A 23,410-nucleotide genomic window follows, 5' to 3' on the forward strand; every position below is an offset into this window, starting at 1 on the left:
GGAGACAGAAAACAGGCCGAGATGGGAGGTGTCCCACAGAGGATGGTGAAACAGGGAAGCGAGAGGGTCGTCTCCAGAATACGGTGAGGACGGGTGGAAGAGTTCCAGGAGGGGCAGAGGCCCCTGGCTGGGACCAGGGTCCACAGGGCAGTGCTCCGCAGGGACCCGCATGGTGCGCGGGGCTGTGTGAACCCGGCAAGGATGGGGTCTGAACCACGGAAGACCCCACCCCAGGAGCTGCCTGTCTTGAGAAGCCGGGAGAAGACACTTTAGGGGGCTGATGCTGTTCAGGTGAAAGACCTCCATGGGGGTGGGGACAGCGAGAATGGTCTGGCTCAGGAAGAATCGTCAAATAGGGGACACGAGAATTTACTGCTTCTCGCTTGAGGGCAGAAGCTGCTGCCCGAGGACGGGACCCTGTGCCTCCCGTCTGCAGCTCTCTCACCGGAGCCTCGCACAGAGGTTCACAGAACCGACGCGCCAACAGAACCCGCGGTCCGCCATCCGGCCCTGCAGTGCTGAAGCGGCCTGCAGCCCCTGCGGGTCTTGCAGAGCCCCCGCAGGGAGGCAAGAGCCTCCGGTCCGAGAGAACGCTGTTCTCCACTTCCCACAAGGCTGTCGGGAAGCTCCTCCTCCAGAGGGACGGACGCTGAGAGCAGAAGTGCTCAGGAGGCGCACAGACCCTCTCCTCCCGAGAAGCCCCTCAGGCCGCCCGAGCCCTGGCCCCTGCCCTCGGACCGGGGAGCCGCCTGCTCCTTCCGCTGGCGCCGTGTGGTGCCGCCGCCGGAGCCCTCTCCTCACGCGGAGGCGTCCGTGTGGGCCGCACTCCCGCTCCTCACGTGGGGGCGTCCTGTGGACCGCACTCTCACCTCACGCGGAGGCGTCCGTGTGGACCGCACTCCCTCTCCTCACGCGGGGGCGTCCGTGTGGGCCGCACTCCCGCTCCTCACGTGGGGGCGTCCTGTGGACCGCACTCTCACCTCACGCGGAGGCGTCCGTGTGGACCGCACTCCCTCTCCTCACGCGGGGGCGTCCGTGTGGACCGCACTCCCTCTCCTCACGCGGGGGCGTCCGCGTGGGCCGCACTCCCTCTCCTCACGCGGGGGCGTCCGCGTGGGCCGCACTCCCTCTCCTCACGCGGGGGCGTCCGCGTGGGCCGCACTCCCTCTCCTCACGCGGGGGCGTCCGTGTGGGCCGCACTCCCTCTCCTCACGCGGGGGCGTCCGTGTGGGCCGCACTCCCTCTCCTCACGCGGGGGCGTCCCTGTGGACCGCACTCCCTCTCCTCACGCGGGGGCGTCCGTGTGGGCCGCACTCCCTCTCCTCACGCGGGGGCGTCCGTGTGGGCCGCACTCCCTCTCCTCACGCGGGGGCGTCCGTGTGGGCCGCACTCCCTCTCCTCACGCGGGGGCGTCCGTGTGGGCCGCACTCCCTCTCCTCACGCGGGGGCGTCCGTGTGGACCGCACTCCCTCTCCTCACGCGGGGGCGTCCCGTCCGTGTGGGCCGCACTCCCTCTCCTCACGCGGAGGCGTCCGTGTGGGCCGCACTCCCTCTCCTCACGCGGGGGCGTCCCTGTGGACCGCACTCCCTCTCCTCACGCGGGGGCATCCCTGTGGACCGCACTCCCTCTCCTTAGGCAGGTGCATCAGAATAGACTTCACTTTTGACTTCCGGTGGTGAGGGAGGGACTAGCCCCATCTTCAGAGCCAGGCCTTCCTGAAGACCCTGGAGGGTCCTGATGAAATGACTGCTGGAGCTGACTGAACCTGGGGGCCTTATGAAGCAGGGAGGGCTGGACCAGAGCAGAAGCCCTCTGGGTAACCCCGATATACTGGAGTGGACCGGACACGCCCCACCCTCCCCTCCTCCAGAGGGTGGCAGGAGCTCCGGTCTCCGCGGCCTCTGTACACGTGTGTGCTTGGCAGGTAAGGTGCTTCCATGCCCTGTGATGCCCCATCAGGAGTAAGTACTGACCTACTCAGTGTGACCGTGCATGCCCTGGGAGGGAGTGAAGGGGTGATGGGGCCAGAGAGGAAAGGAGGCCGGATCCGAAGCAGAGGAGCCCCGGGGCCCGGGGGGACACAGCCATGTTGGTCTGGAGTGGGGATGTCCCCCTTAGTCACAGCTCGGCACCACAAGCACCCTGGGTTCAAACATTAAGACTACGGCAAAGACAAGTTTGCAGGGCGGTCTTCTGTGTTTTCAGATAACCAGAAAGTTGGCTTAACTGGAGAGCTAAACCAGTCAGGCTTTCAGGACACCTGGAGAGGCGCAGAAGGAAATGCCCCTGGCGCAGCTGTCTGCAGGTCCCTCCATGCCCTCAGCTTCCCGTGAGGGAACTTCCATGACAGACAGGAATGACACCCTCAGCCCTGCGAAGCAAGCTCTCCCTTCACACTGAGGCCACTACCCGAGCTGGGGGCATCCAGGGTGGTCACCCCTTCTGGGCACAGGCCAAGCACACACGATCGTCTGGGGTTGCAGCGCGGGTTCCACAGCAAGGTCACAGCAGTCCCCTGCTGGACGCTCCCACCGAGGCCAGGGCATCCTGGATGGTGGGCTGACGCGGCCGCACACAGAGAGAGAGTGGCAGCCAGTCTGCCCACAGAAAACAAGGCAGAACCCTGCAGGTGACGTGGGGAGAGGGTGGGCAGAGAGTCGGGCCATGTGGAGCAGTTGGGGAGTGAGCAGAAAAGCAAATTCTGCACAATGCTGCTTGGGAACTGGATGGCCAATTCACACTTGGGAAATGCTCAGAATACAAAGCCCCGAAATTCAGCTCTACCCCCAGGCCCTGATCACATCATGTATCAGAGCCTCTGGTCCAACCAACAGCCCCAGACTCAAGTCATCACGTGATACTTCAGGGTCTGTGAACAGAAGACAGAGTGGGGCCAGGGGGTTCTCTCTAACAGAGAGAACTGTCAGGAGCCTCAGAAAGGCCCTGAGGTGGTGTCTGCCCTGCTTTGCCCCGACGCTGCTGTGACGCTGTCCTGAGGCTGCAGTCCCTGTTTCTCTCAGTCACCACATGTTCAGGCCAGGTCAGCTGACTGCCACGTGAAAGGCCAAACACTGCGGAGACCAGGCCTGACGTTCTGCTGAGACCATGAGGAGAGGTCAGCTCACCAGGCTTGAAGAACAACCCCCAGTACTGACAACACAAGGCTCCCGTAAGTGTCCCTGTACGTGTGGGTCCTGCTTTTCGTGAAACGATGAGGCCACTGGTTTGACTCTGATCTACTGTTTCAATAAACGCAACACCATTTTAGGGCACAAAGGCACGACCCCACAATAGCGTAACAAAAGCTTACTGTGTTTGTTTTTCTTCTCAGGGAGAGGCGGCGGTTTTTCTGGGTCACCCGTTGATTCAGAAACAGTGAAATCACCCACGAAGTCGACAGGGGCTGAGGAACCTCCTTGCTGAAAGGGAAGAATAGCAGCAAAGGGCGTGAAGGGGACGGACTGGACGGAGGCTGGGTTCTGCAGGTCATCCTCGGAGATGTTGTCGTACTGCGAGGGGTGTCGCTCGTAGGACGCCCGGCAGCCAGAGCTGTCCAAGGTCTGGGAGGCCGCACTCCTGCGCTTCTTCTCAGGCAGGGCCGGTGGCACGTCCGTCTGCTGCCCGGGCGCCGAGGACCCATCTGGCTGGGGACAGCTGCCCAGAGGCAGCTGGAGAGGATGGCCGAGAAATGGAGACCCAGACTCCCCCAAGGACTCCGGCAGCGGGCTGAGGTTACAGGCCACTTGCTGAGGTATCTGGTCTGCATTGGAGAGGTCTTGCTGAAGGAACTCGTAGTCAGGATCGTAATGATCTGCATCCACACAACAGGGAAAGCACACCATGAGCCCCTGGCCCCCCACAGAAAGGAAAGACCCTCTCCTCTTCCCTGACCCGTCCTATTCATGGGACACGTCTCCCGTCTCATCCACAGAGACTACCACTTTACTTTATAGGCTACACTTTTCTACTGCTTATAAAAGTAAAACAGGAGGGGAGTATGACTGGTAGGTAGCCTATTCTTCACACTTTCCCAGATTTTTAAAAGTTTTACCTAAAAGAAAAACATGCATGACCACTGTAGAAAACATGGCCAAAAACCGTATGGTGAAAACAAAAATCACCCACAGTCCCATAACCTAACTGTAATCTCTGCTGACCACTAGATGTATTACCTGCAAAGTTTTTTCCCCCCTGGATTCTGTTTTTTAAACTCTGAGAAAACACCATATAAGCAGTGTTGGCTTGGTCCACTGGTTTTTAGCACAGCGTACTGTTCCTCCAAGGGGGCATGTCACAAGTCTGATGATTTCCTACACTGAGTGGTCAGGTTGTTCCCAGTTTACCAGGGCTCTTCATGATGCTGAGATTAATGTCTCTACACAGAAATCCTCCTATAAACCTCTGACTGTGTTCCTAAGACAAAAACTCTCAGAAGTGAAATGTCTAGTTCATGGGACATGAACAGTTCAGTGCTCTGTACACCTCTGCCAAGCTGCCTGCAGACCCTCCTCCGGCCCCACCACCTGAGGTCAGCACAGACTGCTCACTTGCCTTTGTCCTCTGTCAGAAGCTGCCCGGGGCCCTCCCCTCCGTTTACAGTTCTGAGCACGTGGGCTCCCCTTGAGCAAAGGGAGCTAAGTGACATGCTGGCGGACCAACTGTAAGAACAGTGACCGCTGCCGTGTCTCTGCAGTCTCACCATGTCACTGCAATAAACTTCCAACCCCCTCTGGAGACAGTCTCTGGTATTCTCACTCTGCAGAAGAGGACACCATGGCTCAGATCCTGAGTGACTGAAGCCCAACAGAGCCAGTGACTGGCCTCACCATCTGACCTCACAGGAGCCACCGGGAAGTGCAGAGCTGGCGGTGGTGACGTGCATGCCCATGGCTCACCTAGTGTTTCACAGCTTGTGTTCCGGGAGCACTGCCCGCTGTCCCTGTCCAGAGAGGACAGCTGCTCATCCGACTTGCTGAGCTTGCCGATACTGCTGCAGGGCGACAGGCGGGGAGACTCACCGCTGTACGAGTGGCTGCCTCCCGACAGCCGTCTCTGTGCATAACAGTCCACGTCAAAGTCCTCGTGTGCAAAGTGAGAAGAGGCCCAAGTCACGGCTGGGGGGTGGCGGCTGAGCCCAGGGGAGGGGGCTGGTGCATATACTTGGCAAAGGAAACGCTGGGATGTGCAGAAACTGGCTGCAGGCAGTAACCACCACGCGCACGGCGCCTCTGAGAAAAGGGGCCTCTACAGGTGCTCGGAGTGCTCTGATCAAGAGAGGCCCTGGGCTGGGCCCCGTCTCCCCACCCTGGGAGGGAACCCCACCATGGCCTGCGGAGGGAAGGACCATTCAGGAACGGGGGCTGCCCAGGGAGAGAGCTCCTCCCTGTGACCAAAGACAGGGACTGAAGACCACGGGGCTTCTTTCAGTTTTAGGAACCAATGCACCAGACCTGAGACCGACCTCTGCCTTTCTGGATGGGGCTAATTACCTGCCTATTAATTCCAACAGGCAAACTGGAGCCGCTGGTGGCTCGACTCATGGGGGCCACAACGGCCACGCGGGTGGGGGATGGAGCCGACTGTCTCTTCTTCGGGGGCAGTGCTGGTGGAGGACTGAAACAGCAAGGAACCCCATCAAACCACACAACCTGAACAAAAATCCTTTACACAGATGCTAGGGTGTGGGATGTGGGGTTCTTGCATTATTAGACACTGATCCTACTTTCCACACTTTCAACTCCCATCCCACTCCCCTTCTGCCAAAAGCCTAGCATCTGAAAGTCCCTGCTTTTTCCTTTCATGACAAATGGTACCAGGTTCTGCTTGGCTAGGGCTAAAAGGCAGCGGCTGGGAGTTCTCAGGGCGAGGGGGCAGGGGAGGGCGAGGGGCCGGCACTGGGCCAGACTCCTGTCCTCTGGAGACAGCTGTCCCGAGGAAGGTCAAACCACCAACGTGCCTGAAGAGCAAGTTCTTCCCCTAATGGCACCATCTTTTTGGCTGGCACCATCCATTTGTGAAATTACCACGGAAAGACATGAGAGAGCTAGGAAAATAGAAAAGTACCTGTTATCAACCACCCTAATGCCAGGTAAGGGGGGCTTGGGGGGTGCAACCTCTTCGTCCATAGAGTCTGGGAGCCCCTCGGTCGACTGTGACAGGCCGGTTGTCTTGTTTAGAATCTCCATCTCTCGATCTGTCAGGGGGAGCTCAGACTGGCTGGAGGGTTGAGGAGAACTCGGAGTTACAGAAGGCCCCAGGACAAGCGCAGAGCCTGAGAGTGTCAGGATGTGACTGGGGCAGGGAAGTGTCCAAGGGGCCCAGGACACAGAGCTGACACTATGCCCTGGGCTCCATGGCAGAGATGGGGTTCCAAGTCCAGTTTGATCACCCATGGAAGCGTGGCCACAGTCCCTGAGTCTGCACTTTCATCTCATCTGTGAGAGGGATCTCTGGACTGCGTGATGCTTGAAAATGCCACTAAATGAAGGTGTTATTTTCTTCACTAGGGGCTGTGAGTAGAAATTATTGCAAGGCCTTAAACTGTCCACATCACCCTCAGTAATGCTCTCAAGCCAAATCCCTAAAACCCAACCCTTCAAAGTTGTTTCTCATTATGGGAGGAAGCAGGTCAAGAAGAGTGTAGGTGGGGTCACTCTGCACATCACACAGTGTCCTGAGAGAAGACCATCTTGAGACCAGACAATCATTCAAGATAGGTGTGAGCTACACACACTTCACGGTGATCTGGGGGACCATGGGCCTCACAGGGCACGGTCTGCCTGGTGGGGGCTCCCTTCTTTCTCAAGTGCCCACCAACCGAGACCGCAACCCCTGGAGGGTTTAGTTAGCACTCACCTGTCAGGTTTGCAGGCTGGGGAGCTGGGTTTCACGGGGCTTGTTGGAGACGGATGCCCCTGCTTCTCGATGGTGAGTCTGACCAGCTCCTACCCCCACACAAGAGAAACGAGGTGAGACATGAGGAGAGCTCCTCACGCTGAATGTCCTGACAAGGTGGGCCAGCTGTCTGCCCTCCACTGCCCGGAGTCCCCACTCACCCTACGGGTGAGCAATGTTTGACTCAGGTAATCTGCATGACTTCCCAAAGCATGCCCTACCCACCTAAAACACCTCCACAACGTGCAGAGACGTTTCGCATGCATAAATACACTTCCTCTTGGAAAGGGGAAATGACCAGCCCATTGTCTCGGGAATGACTAAATTCATCACACAAACTCCTGGCAGTGACTCCCAGTCGGTTTGTGGAGGAAGACCTGCTCTGAATTCTCTGAAGCCAGGACGCTGCCTACTAATGATCAAGCCTGTGGTCTGGGGGAAGGTGGTTTCCCAGAGTGAGCTGTCTGTGGGTGCAGCATCTGTGGGTACCGAGAGATGATGGGTGGGGATCTTTGTCACTGGACAGAAAGTTGAGGGCTTATCACCCAGCAGAGAAATGACTTCAGAAAATAAGTTTTTTTAATAGGAGGGGAAAAAAAAAAAGCAATTAGGGTTTACTTAGTTTTCTTTCAATGAGAATGCATTTCCCCTGACTTTGATGAGTTTTGATGGCTATATATACCATATAAGAACCACTCAAAAAATACAGAATGGGAGACTTCCCTGGTGGTCTAGTGGCTAAGACTCTGTGCTCCCAATGCAAGGGACCAGGGTCCGATCCCTGGTCAGGGAACTGGATCCCACATGCCGCAACTAAGACCCAGCAGAGTCAAATAAATAATTAAAAAAAAAAACAAACCCAAACAAAATGTTTCCACCACTCTCTCTAGTCCATCTGCTCCACCCTAACTGACTACTTTCTCACTTCTGTTTCTTGGATCACTTCTGCCTAGAACTTGATATAAGTGGAACCACACAGTATGTATTCTTTTGTGTCTATCTTCTTTTTCTGAACAGCTTTATGCCATAAAATCCAGCCATTTAAAGTGTGCAATCCAGTGGTTTTTAGTCTGTCCACAGTGTTGTGCACCATCAACACAATTCAACTTCGGGGCTCTTTATTACTTCCAAAAGAAACTTTGCACCTTTAGGTGGTCCCTCACAGCCACTAATCCACTCTCTGTCTCCATTCATCCGTCATCTTTTGTTCAGTGTAAATGGCTGTGTCTCTGTGTGATCCTTGCTGTTGATGAGTTGTATTCCAGTGTATGGATAAACCCACAATTCCTTCGCCCATTCTCCTGTTGATGCACTCCTGGGTAGGACCTACTTGTGTCACATGAGAAGTTCAGGCTTTCATCATGAACAACTATTTCTAAAATTACAGAGGAGGCAGCAATGGAAGAAAGTGGGGCAACATGACAGTGTGCCCCTAGATCAGATTGCAAAGCCTCTCCAACTCAAAATGCCCTGCCCAGCAACTTCAACAAGTATGCTAAGGCAAAGAGTTAATACCCTTCATGGTATTAACTTCCTTCATGGAACAAGCGTTCTTCGAAAAAACACAAAAACTAGAAAAAGGTGAACACACTAAAAAAAAAAAAAAAAAAAACCAAAGAAATTCACAAATGTAAAAACCAATGGTCAATAATCACTGCAAGTTCTCCAGTTCTGATGGTAATAAAAGCAGAAACTTTCAGACTTCCATGATGGAGGGAAGCAATGATTTGGGGAGTCTTTCTAAAAGATGACTACTTGTCAGTTCACATCAAAAGCCTTAAATACCTGCATATATTTTATAACAATTTAACCCAAGGAAAATAATATGGATATGTAAAAAAATTAAGTCACAAAGAATGGTCACTGCAGCATTCTATGTCACAGATAAAATCAGACTAGTCAATATTCCAGAATTAAATATTCACTACTAGGTACTGATACAGGTCAGGAAGCAACAGTTAGAACTGGACATGGAACAACAGACTGGTTCCAAATAGGAAAAGGAGTACGTCAAGGCTGTATATTGTCATCCTGCTTATTTAACTTACATGAAGAGTACATCATGAGAAACACTGGGCTGGAGGAAGCACAAGCTGGAATCAAGATTGCCGGGAGAAATATCAATAACCTCAGATAGGCAGATGACACCACCCTATGGCAGAAAGTGAAGAACTAAAGAGCCTCTTGATGAAAGTGAAAGAGGAGAGTGAAAAAGTTGGCTTAAAGCTCAACATTCAGAAAACTAAGATCATGGCATCTGGTCCCATCACTTAATGGCAAATAGATGGGGAAACAGTGGCTGACTTTATTTTTCAGGGCTCCAAAATCACTGCAGATGGTGACTGCAGCCATGAAATTAAAAGATGCTTACTCCTTGGAAGGAAAGTTATGACCAACCTAGACAGCATATTAAAAAGCAGAGACGTTACTTTGTCAACAAAGGTCCGTCTAGTCAAGGCTATGGTTTTTCCAGTAGTCATATATGGATATGAGAGTTGGACTATAAAGAAAGCTGAGCACTGAAGAATTGATGCTTTTGAACTGTGGTGTTGGAGGAGACTCTTGAGAGTCCCTGGACTGCAAGGAGATCCAACCAGTCCATCCTAAAGATCAGTCCTGGGTGTTCATTGGAAGGACTGATGTTTAAACTGAAGCTCCAATACTTTGGCCACCTGATGTGAAGAGCTGACTCATTTGAAAAGACCCTGATGCTGGGAAAGATTGAGGGCAGAAGGAGAAGGAGATGAGGATGAGAGAGGATGAGATGGTTGGATGGCATCACTGACTCAATGAACATGAGTTTGGGTAAACTCTGGGAGTTGGTGATGGACAGGGAGGCCTGGTGTGCTGCGGTTCATGGGGTCACAAAGAGTCGGACACGGCTGAGTGACTGAACTGAACTAGGTACTGATTATATAAATTATGATAGAATCAAATAATGGACCATTATACTACTATTAAGAAAACCCAGAACAGGAATATATGATAGTGTGAAAAGACAATACAATGTTGAGTGGAAAAGAACCCACCAGATGGTACACTGGTGTATACGTAGTATGTTTTGGAAACAAAACACAACCAAGAACACATGTATAGAAAAAAAGTATGACTATGAAACACCTCTTATTTTCTTGCTTTTGCTTCCCTGCTTTTTCTTAATTTGCTACAGTGAACATACAGTAATTCTGAAATACCAATTAAAAGAGAAAACAGGCATACTCCATATAAGCGGAGTCAGTGTCACTCCACTCTGTCACAGTTGATGCCTGTTCCTGGAGAGATGAGGAAAGTGGCGGTCGCCCACAATCAAGGACTGGGAGACCGGAGGAGAAGGTCAGCCTTGGCTGTTTACCACCATCTGCAAGTTAAACATGACCCCCTACACACTGAAGGAGCAGCTACCTGGCTGGTGATTACAGACGGGGTGCAGAGCCAAGAGCTGACGCAATCAGAAGAGGGAGGCTGCCCCCCGCACCCTGTCGCCTGCAGAGGGATGGGGGAGGCAGTTTACCCTGGGGGCGTGGCATCAGGGGGAGTCCTTGGAAGCCCCACACTCACGCTCATGCTCTTTATGAGCAGGGCAAGGGAAGACAGAGAAGTGTGTACGCTCGCATCTGCCAGGCAGGAGAACATTCCACTAATTCTTGAGCGACTATAATTAGAACACCATCTTTCTGGAGAAGCAGCTGTGTGAAGTCAACTAATGAACGACAGCAACAGAATCACTTAAGACAGCACACACGTGCAAGCGTGCACCCGCATTCCAGACCAAGGCAGAGCCCACGCCCCCGGGCCCCACCCCACCGGGCCCGGGCCCAGAGCGGCAAGGGAGGGGCATGGTGGCCATGCCCTCCAGCCCGGACTGGCTGGCCAGCAGGCCTTCACGGTCACAGGTAGTGAGAGCCCTTAGAATGGGTGCATCCTTGGCGACTGTGCCAACACCCTTAACCCCACTGAGAGCCCTACGACCCCACTGAAGCCGGATTTCTGGGAGGACGTCAGACTTTCCAGTCCTCCTGCGCACAGGTTAGGAGAGACTTTCAGACAACTGAGACTGACTCCAGAGCCGGCGGCTGTGCATCAGACAACTTCCAGTTCACAGAAGAGCAGCTATCAGAGGCCAGAAAGGTATTTGGAAAAGTCCCTTTCTAAATACATAATACTTCATTTCCATGTTTATTTTATTCATACCAAGTGACCACAGAGACGCTTCCATCTGAAATGACGCTCGTCCAGTCAAAGCACAGTTCGGGGCTCAGGTAAGACACACTCCTACCTGTTCTCGCCTCTTTGGTCCTGCTTGGCAGTGGGCATGCAGCCTGTGTGTGGGGAGGCCCAAGCCCTCCAGGCTCACACAGGAAGAAAACGTGCTGGAGCTGGCGAGTGCCCGCCTCCGCAGCCGGGGGCCTGCTGCTCTGCTCGGGCCGTGTCCCGACCTGTCACTATCTATCCTCTGCCCCCGCCGGGCCCTGAGCGTACGGCCACAACACAGCCCTCTACCGGCGAGCTGTCCGCAGGATGCAGGCCACTGGGGAGCTTCCTGTAACTACAGAGGTATCATGCAATCACAGGGCTGTCCAGACCCTGTGTGACTTTCATGGTGACAAAAAGGGACTTTCCTCGCCCCCATCCTAAGTGGGGGTGAGGCAGCAACAGAACAGAGGAAGTGTTTTCCTTCCCGTCTGTGCTCAGGACGAGGCAGAGTGCTGAGTAGGCAAGGCGCCCGCGGGCAGCGGGCTGGCGGGAGACTCCTGAAGGCTGCTTCTGGAGTTCACAGCAGCTTCAACACAAGGCAGCCGGAGGAGAGCTCAGATTCCACAGGCCCAGAGGTGGGGTGGGGCCGGGCCGGCACGGGGAAGGGGTGTAACTGAGGAACTGAGCACTTGTGTCTTCAATAAAGCTTTCAGGAGCCACCCCAAAAAAGGCCCTGAACGAGCTTACCCTATCACTGAAAGCCCTTCCCCTGACTCTGTAACTGAGCAGAACACATCACGGCCCCAAAGGAGCTGCTGCTGCTACAACTTCTAGCTGGACAGGAAGTCCTTCTGCACCCAACACCTGTGTTAAGGAAAAAGCAGTACATGTTCAGTGCAGTGCTTCATGTCAGCAGGTCTACTAGAAAAATACTTGGTGAACTGCTCAGAAAGTGGACTGGGGAGAGCTTATCTTACTTTAAGATACCCTGCAATTTAAAAAACATACCACAAAACACCCCCAAACCTGGAGTATGTGAACCTGAAATAGCAGCATGATGCCTTTTCTGACTTACGAAAGTACATCCACACAGTTCCTATGCAGCAGTTTCCTTCTACACATACCCTGTCGTCTTCGTCTTTCCCCTACCCTCTCCTTCTCTGCTTGTGTAAAGCAATGAATACTAAGAACACTGCACACAGTACGCAGATAGAAGGTATATAGGACAGACCATGTGGCCACACAAAGAAGAACTATTTCAAATAACTGCAAAATGATGGATAACCTGAAGGTCAAAAATAACTCTAACACATCTTTAATAATTTCTAATACTCATGCTGATGGAGGAGGTTGCTGTTATTCTGAGACTGCTGTGTTTGCATTCTGAAAAAGACAAATGTGTCTTTACGTTGATATTTTTGAAAACTGGGATTTTTCAGCATGGGAGGAAGGAAATTAAGATATAAGCTTGATGACGCCAAGTTAAAACTCCAGTGGTCCTGGAAGTGAACTGGCACTACCAGAATAAACTCAGGACATGTTCTCTCTTAAACAAACTAAGCACGTGGTCTGTCAGGAGCAATGAGGAACTGTGGAGTGAGGCCTCCGATCACCATTCCCCGAGAAAGGGGACCAGAGCTCCCTTAAGGAGTCTGGCTGATACCAGGTTGGTGGGGAGAAATGTACTAGATGATTACACTCAGTAATAGTGATAATAAAAAAAAGATAAATAACACAATTTTAAAATAAGCAAAAGATCTGAATAAACATTTCTCTACAGGCTAGTAAGCACAGGAAAAGATGTTCCACACCATCAGCCATCAGGGAAATGAAAATCAAAAGCACAGTGAGGTACTGCTGCACACCCACTAGGTAGTTGTATCAAAGAAGCCAGTGGTGACACATGGTGGTGAGGACGCAGAGAAACCGGAAGCCTCGTGTTTTGCTGGTGGTGACACACAATGGCAGATCTGCTTTAGAGATCAGTATGGTGGTCTGTTACACGATCAAACACAGAGCTACCATACGGCCCAGCACTTGCAGTCTTAGGCGTATACCCAAGAGAGATGAAAACATATATCCAGAGAGTCAGACACGACTGAGCAACAACAGCAACCCACACAAAAACTTATACCTGAGTGTTTGCAGCAGCAGCATTACCCAAAACTGCCAAAAGGGAGAAACAACCGAGATGTCCACACGTCCATGAATAAATAATATGTGGTATATCCATGCAATGGAGTATCAGTTCACTTCAGTCACTCAGTCGTATCCGACGCTTTGTGACCCCATCAATCGCAGCATGCCAGGCCTCCCTGTCCATCACCAACTCCTAGAGTTTACTCAAATTCATGCCCATCGAGTCGGTGATACCATCCAGCCATCTCATCCTCTGTCGTCCCCTTCTCTTCCTGCCCTCAATCCCTCCCAGCATCAGGGTCTTTTGTATAGTTTGGCAATAAAGAGAGATAAAGTACTGATACACGCCACAGCATGGATGAACTTCAAAAGTACGATGCTAAGTGACAGGACCAATCACAAAAGGTCAAACAGTATAGTTCATGAGTCCATTTATACATGTAGAGTGTCCAGAAGAGGCAAATGTACAGAGACAGAAAGCAGACTAGCAGTTACCAAAGGCTGGGGGGATGGAGAGAACAAGGGCAGGGTCTGGGGACAGTACAAAGGGTATGGGGTTCCTTTCTGAAGCTATGAAAATGGTCTAAAATCAACTGTGGAGATGGCTGCATGATGCAGAGAAGGTACTAAAAAATCACTACGCTGTCCGTTCTAAATGGGTGAAGTGTACGGTGGAGGCATTATGTCTCAATAAAGTTATTACCACATTCACACCCAAGTAACTACAAGATGAACCTGGAACATCTTTTCATACCCCAAAGTGAGAAAACTATCAAAGACTTCTGGGGTCATATCAAAATGAACTCAAGAAACCATCTGAAGAAGCTGTCACTGCTCAAAGACTGGATGGGAACATCACTATGGGTCCTATGTGCAATGGACTGGACACAAGAGTGTGTTTATACACCTGCGTTCAGAATGCTCCATTAAAAATCTCAATCCACAGGTCATGTTAGAGGATGCAAAGAAACACTCATTCTGATAACCTGTAAGTAAAGAAAGGAACTGAGCGTTGATCCTGCCTCTTTCCTGGGAATTATAACACAGGGTAACCATGACTAACAAGGGGAGGTCTCTCTCAAAGTATTCCCACTAAGGAATGAGGAAGGGAAGGCAGAAAGAATTAGAATGCTGCCATTTAGCAACCCCAGGGAATGAACCATCAAAGCAATAACCATCAACGGCTATTAGCATCAAGAAGGGAAAGATGTTTCTAGAAGGAAGTGCAGGGCAGCACCCAGGAAACATTCTTCTAAATACACAAACTTGAATCTGATTCAGCCTAGTTTTCTGGGAAATTCAAGGGACAGAAAGAAAAGTGAAAGTGCTGGTCGCCCAGTCGTGTCTGACTCTGCAACCCCATGGACTGTAGCTCGTCAGGCTCCCCTGTCCATGGAATTCTCCAGGCAAGAATACTGGAGTGGGTAGCCATTCCCTTCTCCAGGTGAGCTGCCCGATCCAGGGATCTAACCCAAGTCTCCTGCACTGCAGGCAGATTCTTTACCCTCTGAGCCCCCAGGGAAGCCCCAAGAGACAGAGGAACATGTTAATAATACTGTAAAGACGCAATCAGCAAACCCAAAGTACGGGAGATTTTTAGGAGAAACAACCCTTCCTCACACACACACACACACACACACACACACACAGACCCTTCCTTACACACACACACACACACACACAGAGACCCTTCCTCACACACACACACACACACATAAGTCGCAAGGATAAAACTACAGAGAAGGGAGAATTTTAAACACCTATTAATGAATAACAGTGTGTGGAATTTATTTGGATCTGAAAATGAAAAACAAACTGTTTAGAATCAGCAAGTTACTCCCTCCAGGCCAAATCCAGTCCAGGGCTTGCTTCTGTTAGGTAGTTAGCATAGGAAAAAGGAGCCCAGAATGGCGGTGGCTAAAAGACAAGGAAGGGAGAAGCCCGTGAAAATAGAACAAAGGAAGGTCCTAGGACCAGAGTGAGGACCTCAGGTAGAACAGCGGTCCGGGCTAGCCCAATTTACATAGGGCGAGCCCGGGGGGATGAAAAAAAAAAACATATAAAAAGAGCAGCCAAAGGTCTGGGGGGCGGGGGTTTCCCTCGAGGGCACCATGTGCTTTTTCTTTCTCTCCCAGTCTTTTAGGTTGGCATGCCCTCACGCCTCGAGGATGTATTTTCCTTTATTTTCTAAATAAAACAGAGCTGTAACACGGAGCTGACGCACCGAGGGCTTTAACATCTGTCGCTTCAAGTTTTTGTTGTGATGAGACAGAACTGAGGAAATTACACTCCCCTGACACTTCTGTAAGGCCCTCAAGGTAAAAAAGCTTTGTTTAAAAAAATGAAATTAAAACAAAAACAAAGACTATGCAACAGGCCAATATGCAGCAGAGACCAAGTGTAGCCCCATAAACCTAGAACATCTACTATCTGGCCCTTCGCAGAAAGTGTGCCTTGTTCTGAAGCTATGTGCTAAGGTATTTACAGATGAACAGAGGTTAGGATGTCTCAGATTCACTTCCAAATAATCCAGAGGAGCGGGAAGAGGTCTGGAAGGAACAAGACTGGCCAACTGTGGAAGCTCTGTGATGAGGCTTCATTATACTGTTCTCTTTTTGCAAATGTCTAAAATTTGTCATCATAAAAAATTTTAAAATAGGCTGAACAAGGAATAAAAGTGATGGCTGATCTTAAATGTCAGTGTGGCAGAGACAGCCAGGGGCCCCACAGTATCTGTGCTTCCTTGTTAACAGAATTTTACTCGGTCACATGACTAAGTTCTGGCCAATAAAATGTGAGAGCTTGTGAGGGCTTGGAATAAGTACCGGCAAATGGAGAAGGGACAACTTCCTATTCTCTTTTCTTCGTTGCTAGTAGTTGTAACTGATGGAGACTGAACAGTCATTCTGCACCACAAAGCGGAATCTGTGTGCTATGATGATGGGAAAGCAGGATAGAAGACCACATCCTGGCCAGTCTGTGAAAATGCCACATTGGCCTTGGACTGCCTATTGCTAGGCTTCTTACACATGAAGGAGAAATAAAGTTCTACCTCTTGAAGCCAGGATTATTTTGGATTTACTTGTAGCCAGATCTACCCCTAGCCCATACAGTCAGGAAAATATTTCAAAATATTCACCTTATTCAAGGTGAGTCTGGAACACAAGCACAGTTTTGGCTGGTGACTGTTAAAGGACAGAACTGTGGGTATTCCAAAGTTTTTTCCCCCAGGTCAGTGCAAGAAAAAGGCTTTTCTTCCCCTCAATCAAAAAACTAAATGTGTGTGTGTGTGTGTGTGTGCTCTTGGAGAAGAAGCTGGAGGGCTCAGCAGGGAGACCCAAGAGGATCTGAAAAGAGGTAAAGCAGAGTCCAGAGAGACAGGTAAGAAGCTGTACACCTGAGAGAAGGAATGCTGGAAAGGCGAGATGAGGAAGAGCTGGGGTCTTGGTTTTGAAAGGACAAACTTGTGTATCTGTCTGACCTCAAGAAACTCAGCCCTCCAATAGCCAAGTCCTGGGCTGGAGGTGGTTCCTACAGCAAATGGGAAGTGAAGGCCTTTGAGTTAAGTGGGGAGTCAATTGTCAGCTGTTATGACAACTTAGACCTTTACAAATGGCAGCACCATGGGGTCTGGATCGTCCCTGCTGTCTTGACTGACTCCAACCACAGACATCCCCTAGTGACACAGGCCAGCTCCTGCTCATCCTATAGGCCTCAGCCTGCCCGTGGGAGCATCCCTGGGGAAGCACCTCTGATCACCCTGAAAAATGAAGGTCCCCCAAGACCCAAGTAAGACCTTGCACTCATTTTCCTCCACAGCCTTAGTCCTGTTATAATTAATTATTCAATTATGGGTCTTTGGCTGTTGCCCTTTCCACCTTTAGACTGTAAACTCCATCAGGTCAGGGACTGTGCCAGTTTTATCACTATCCTCCTAATTCCACCACACTGTCCAGCACACAGGAGATTCTCACTAATGGCTTCTTGAATAAAAGAAACAAATGTGAATTTCCTGAGCTTCTCACTGAGAGAATCTCTGTTCTGCTTGAAATATTTTAGGGACAATTGTGGAAAAGTTCAGACATTGACAGGTTCATAATCAACAGGTATCTCTTTCTCGCTCCCTCCCCCTCTCTCATCCTGGTCAATCTGAAAAAAATCTGATAAATTTTCTTTTAGACAACTTTTCAACTGACAGTGGCATGTTAATGATACCACAAAGAAAATCCACTTGGGAACGTCACAAAGCTTCATGCCTGGAAACTCTTCTATTTGTGATGTCCTGACTTGTTTTAAACATCTCATTACAATCATGCAGTAGAAGGAAGCCTTAACAACGTCACCTGAGAAATAACACTTGTCAGTGACAGCATTTCCAGAAGCCTGGACAGGGAGAGGTGAGGCGAGGCAGAGGTGACAGGCACCCCGACAGGGATGCGTGGCCCCAGGTCATGTCTCACCTGTCCTGCTGACCTCAGAGAGTGACCGGAGGCTCGCATGGGAGAATGTGTGGCCAGGTGCCAAGTCTGGAAAGCGGCCCCAGGTTGCCTCTGTAGGTCTCATGGCCAAAGCTGATGGTGTAGGGCCTCACTGTTCTGGGGATGAAGGGCCTGGGAACTCTCAGAGGATGCTGTGACGGCGCCCAGTCCTGCCCGCCCCTGAGTGAGCCCAGGAAGCCCCCGAAGACAGAGCGGCCCTGCTCACACAGAGAGGGAGCCGCCCAGATCAGCCCAGCCCACACGGCTCACTCTGGAGCAGCGTGGGACGTTAAGCAACGCTTTCTCAGCCTTCCGTCTGTCATTTCTACCCATCGGGGGCAGGGGGGTCCTTACTCTACTCTCCAGAGCGTCTGGGGAACATATGTCGAAGGAGGCAGTTTTTAGACGTCTAGTAGCACAGCTGAATGGGGAAGGAAGTCTTTGGACCTAGGGTAAGTATCTCAGCTGCCACTTTGGACAAGAGGGTCTAGAAAGGAGAAGAACACAGTTTTTCAAGCCAAGAGGTCTATTTGCAAAGCACACCTCTAGCACCACATAATTACTACTAGACAGCAGCTAAGATCTGAGTGCTTTGTATGCTAGACATAGTTCTAAAAGCTTTACATGCATTAAATAATTTAATCCTTCCTATAGCCTAAAGGAGATAAGTCCTGGGTGTCATTGGAAGGACTGATGCTGAAACTCAAATACTTTGGCCACCTCATGCGAAGAGTTGACTCATTGGAAAAGACCCTGATGCTGGGAGGGATTGGGGACAGGAGGAGAAGGAGACGACAGAGGATGAGATGGCTGGATGGCATCACCGACTCAATGGGCATGAGTTTGAGTAAACTCCAGGAGTTTGTGATAGACAGGGAGGCCTGGCGTGCTGTGATTCATGGGGTCGCAAAGAGTCGGACACGACTGAGCGACTGAACTGAACTGAACTGATAGCCTCATGATATAGGGTGCCATAACTGCCTGTGTTTTATAGATGAGTTAACTAAGGTTCAGAGCACTTGAGGAAATTGCTCCAGTTCAGACTGGTAAGTAGAGGTGAACGCGGGAGTGAAATCTAACGGTTCCAGCCTAGCCCTCCTTCCACGACATCACACAGCAGCATCTAACAGCAGGGTTCACACCTGCTCACTGCTTACAGCCCTCATCCTGACCTGCAGGCTCCCACCTGTTTCCTGCCCTACATTCTGCCTTGCTCCTTATCCACTGGGACTTATTTTCTCAATTAGGGTTTGTCCCTTGGACCCCAATTCCAGAACCATAGAACCTTCCTTAGAAGGACTTTGCTTCCCACCTTAACAATGATTTATAATTTTCTATTATGCTATTTCTGAATTCCCTGGGTAGTAAATTCACAAACTACATCATAGATTCCAGTTTTCCTTCTAACTCATCTCAATCCTGCTTTTCTACTAAGATATTCTTAGAATATGAAAAGGTAGCAGCTGACATGCTGGGAGTTTTGCTAAGAGTCAATGCAAAAACAGCTTCCACTGGACTTCGTCGAGCTGGTAGGCGTGCACAGCCAGAGCTGTAGTATAAAGACTCAGTGCAGATTGAGCACAAGGCCCAGAACAGGCTGACTGCCTCTGGCAGCTTTTCTAACCATGGGCCCAGTCCTCCAAAGGTGACATGGCTGTAAGAGCATGTGTACCAGGAGACAGAAACAGCTGTGGGACAGAGTGGCACCCAACAGCAGAGACACCAGAAGACATTCACTCTGACGTTCAGGAGTTTAGGAATGAGTTCTTGTGAGACAAACAGCTGGCAGTGAGGCAGCTCCAAGTCCCTGCTGAGAACCACTGGGAACCCGCACATACCTTTACTCCGTCCAGCACGGCCTTGATGACCCCCTTCACAGTTGTCACCATCTCTTTATCTTCTGAGTTCACGCCTTCCAGCATCACTTGGTCAGACCAACGGATGAGGTTGGCGAGACTTTGGTACACTCGGCTGTAGCAGGAGGAGAGGGCTGAGCTGGAGGCAGGAGGAGATTTTCAAGAGAATATTAAAACTGCAAAGCACGGCCATCACTTTAAGTCTTCTGTTTAGCATAGACCTAGTTTCTCAGTGACTCAGATTTCTCAGTCCTTTCTATAAAATCTGCACCTCCTTTTAATAAATACACTTTCCCTCCCTGAACCTATTTCATATACCTGATGAAGATTTTGTGGAGTTTTATATTCTGGCCTAAGTTTTTTTTTTCATTTCTCAACTAAAATGTATAAAAATTCCATCACGAGAGTTTATGTGCTTTTTCAAACTTCATATCCTCCATGAGATTCTGATAACATCTCTCAAGGAATGGCCCACCTTCCTCTCCTCCGACTAGGTCAGAGTTTTGTACACTTCTTATTCTGAATTAGATAAAAACTCACAGGTTGCTTTCACCTTCCGAGATGGCCCACACACTATGGAGTATGTTTCTCTCTAAATAAATCCACCTCTTACCTATCACTTGGGCTTCCCTGGTAGCTCAGATGGTAAAGTGTCTGCCTGCAATGCGGGAGACCTGGGTTGATCCCTGGGTTGGGAAGACCCCCTGGAGAAGGAAATAGCAACCCACTCCTGTACTCTTGCCTGGAAAATTCCATGGACGGAGGAGCCTGGTGGCCTAGAGTCCATGCGATCACAAAGAGTCGGACACGACTGAGCAACTTCACTTTTCACCTATCACTTTGTCTCTCACTGAATTCTTTCTGTAATGACACAGCAAGAACCTAAGCTTCAGCCTTGATGGGAGGGGAGTTTGGGGAAGAATGCATACATGTATATGCATGGCTGAGTCCCTTCCTTATTCACCTGAAACTATCACAAATAGTCAGGTATACACCAATATAAAATGTTTTTGGAGTTAAGAAAGTAAAAACTCATATGTGTCATGAGGAGCCAACAGGTTTGTGGGATTTTAGCAGGCAGGGTCTTTTAGAGAACAGCTTTTACTTTGATTAAAAAATTTTTCTTTAATCTTAGTTCCAAGACCAGGGATTGAACCCGTGCCCCCTGTAGTAGAAGAGTAAAATCTTAACCACTGGGCCACCACTTCCAACGAGGGAAGTCCCAAGGAATAACCTTTAAATATGAGTTCAAAAGACCTGAAATTTACTAGAATTCCTCCTAACACTGGCTTGGCTTTGTCATCCCCTGCAATAAACCATGGTTGAGAAGTCAGAGGAATGCACTAGTGAAGGGTATTTTAAGAAGGATAAGGCAGAGGCAGGTGACCTGTGGTGGTGGGAGAGGTATCAACTTTGCAACAACACAAAACAAGCCCCAAGTGCTTTTGGAGGCCCTAAGAGTCGCAGAGTAGAGGCCAAAATGAAGATGTCTTATATCTCACACATATTGTTAAAATAACTAAAGATGATTATTCTGGGGATTTATGGGAAGAATTATTTTGAATATTATGTATTACAACTGAAGAAGAGCAAAAGTGTAGAAACCTTGCGGGCTGCTATCTCCTCCATTAAAAAAAAAAAAAGAAGCTGATATTTAGCAGCCAAAGATATGCTTTTTCTCCACAGATATAATTGTAAGAAAAATACATAATATTGTAAGATGACTAAAACAGGTTCTAAAAATAAAGCCATTTAAAAAAAACACCTGAACAAAACAATGCTCTAACAAGAAGCTCTTCAGAATCAGATAAAGAGGAAGAGAATTTCCAGGACACTGGTCTCTACTCTGCTGTTCGCTCTACCCCACGCGTGTTCCAATGGGGAAAGAAGAGTCAGAAAGACTGAAAGCAAACTCCTCAAGGCCCATCACAAAGAAGAAAAATGTAAGAAAGAAGCCACAAGAAAGCCAAGATTTGGCTGCTTTAGAGGATAATATAAATGCAGAGTATTCAATGTCACACCTATTCTCTTAGAAAGGATGACTAGGAGAATAAAACAAAACTTTTAGACTTTCCTGGGTCCTCGATCATAGGTGACATGGTCCTGAAAGGGAAGGTGCTCCTAGCAGTTCTGCCTTCTCCTTCTAGGCAAGGCAAGATGAGGCCTTTTTAAACAAAGATGGGCTTCTCACCCCCGGCCTGAGTGGATGCCACCAAAGCACCTGGCAGTAATTAGATGAAAGAGGTAGGAGGGGTCACTTTTCTGTGACGCTCAACTCCTACCTGCACTGGATGTTAACATCTTCCTGAGAGCACCTAAAGATATCAGTGATTGTGTCCACCCTTCACATGGTTAGCTTGGAGGAAGAACAGTCCTGTGTCTTAATGTCACAGGAAAGACATTAAAAAAGGAAGGAGGGTCCTGTACGATAAAGATGTCCAGAGGACCAGTTCATCTGCTTCTGAAACAGAGCAAAGCCGTCTACATGGAGGGCGAGCAGCGATCCTGCTCTCACACCTCCGTTCATCGCCCACAAGGGGCAGCCAGCTGCTTGTTCACAGGCCCGTCACCACTGACCTGGGAACAGGCGAGAAGGGTGGCCAACAATCTGCTGGCTGGAACCCACCCACAGAGGAGGCAGGGTAATACCCTCCCAGCCAACAGACGGGTTCCTGTGCTCAGCATCAAGAGTCCACCTGCCAATGCAGGAAATGCAGGTTCGATCCCTGGGTTGGGAAGATCCCCTGGAGGAGGGCATGGCAACCCATGCCAGTATTCTTGCCTGGAGAATCCCATGGACAGAGGAGCCTGTCCACAGGGTCGCAAACAACTGGGACATGACTGAGCAACTAACACACACATAACCAACAAACATGCTCAGAGAAATGAGATGGTGGAAGGAAGCTAACAGAAACATGTGAGAGAGTATTTTCAATCATGTCAGTGACAGCAATAAAAATATCATCAATTGGCTTTCAAAAAATTTCAGGAGGAAAAATCCCTTAAATGGTATTAACCAAAGGACTACCAGGAAAAAAGAAAAGGGAAAAAACCATTGTTCCTTATGGCCACACCCAGGCATTTCTCTTTTCCCGTCAAGGAAATCGTTACAGATGTTAAGTAATTATAATACCTCCCCACAGACCAAAAAACACCCCAGACCAATGTCACATTACTTGATCAAGTCTCCCAGAGCTTGTGTGTCTAGAAAGTAGCTTCCCCAGTAGAGCTGTTGGCTGACACTTGGGGACGCGAGGCTGGGCAGCAGTGCGGGGCCAGCACTCTCACGGGACTCAGCGAAGGTGGCCGTGGTGACTCTCCCAGGGAGGGGGGCATACGAGGTGGTGGGCACGGGGCTCCAGCAGGCGGTGCCCACGTGGTCACACCCTGCTCACACGACTGCACGTCTCTTCCCTCCCGGGACATACCTGCCCGCTGCCCTGGTTCCTCTGGTCGTCTTCTCCTGCCCCCAGAGCCCATCCAGCGCCTGCCTTGACGTCAGGTCCAGCCCCAGCGTCTCCTCCCCCAGGAAGTTTAGTAAGTGCGACTCTCTTGTAACTCGCCCTCCATAAAATCGGCACCTGGTCAGATACTGGGGGAGTTGGTGTTCTCAACCAGATCTGAACTCTCCCGTGGTGGGCCCAGCCCATGAGAAGTCTATCAGAGCATTTCATAGAAAGCTGTCTATGCACCTGAAAAGAGCTTACTGTCGGGCACATTCCCTCCAAGGAGAGCCGCACTGGGCCTGTCCACGAGCCGGGCACTGGGACCTAGTGGGAAAGCACAGCACTTGTCTCACAGAGGCCTCCAGGGGCCTCTGAACAAGGCACTGAAGCAACTGGCTGCCC

The 23,410-nt window shown here is 50.3% G+C and overlaps 1 protein-coding gene across 5 annotated transcripts in view; it reads right to left on the bottom strand.

Moving 5' to 3' along the window:
• RAPGEF1 (Rap guanine nucleotide exchange factor 1) overlaps positions 1–23,410 on the bottom strand; it is a 133,724-nt gene that overhangs the window by 35,964 nt on the left and 74,350 nt on the right. For all 5 annotated transcript variants that reach the window (XM_070454838.1, XM_070454831.1, XM_070454844.1 and 2 more), the window contains 6 exons: positions 19,545–19,701; positions 6,857–6,945; positions 6,065–6,217; positions 5,491–5,614; positions 4,897–5,080; positions 3,312–3,812 (listed from right to left, as the gene is read on the bottom strand). In XM_070454838.1, the coding sequence (XP_070310939.1) occupies positions 3,312–3,812; positions 4,897–5,080; positions 5,491–5,614; positions 6,065–6,217; positions 6,857–6,945; positions 19,545–19,701 (1,208 nt within the window). The remainder of the gene's footprint in view (positions 1–3,311; positions 3,813–4,896; positions 5,081–5,490; positions 5,615–6,064; positions 6,218–6,856; positions 6,946–19,544; positions 19,702–23,410) is intronic.

This window comes from Odocoileus virginianus, chromosome 2 (assembly GCF_023699985.2).
Source record: "Odocoileus virginianus isolate 20LAN1187 ecotype Illinois chromosome 2, Ovbor_1.2, whole genome shotgun sequence".
NCBI lineage: Eukaryota > Metazoa > Chordata > Mammalia > Artiodactyla > Cervidae > Odocoileus > Odocoileus virginianus.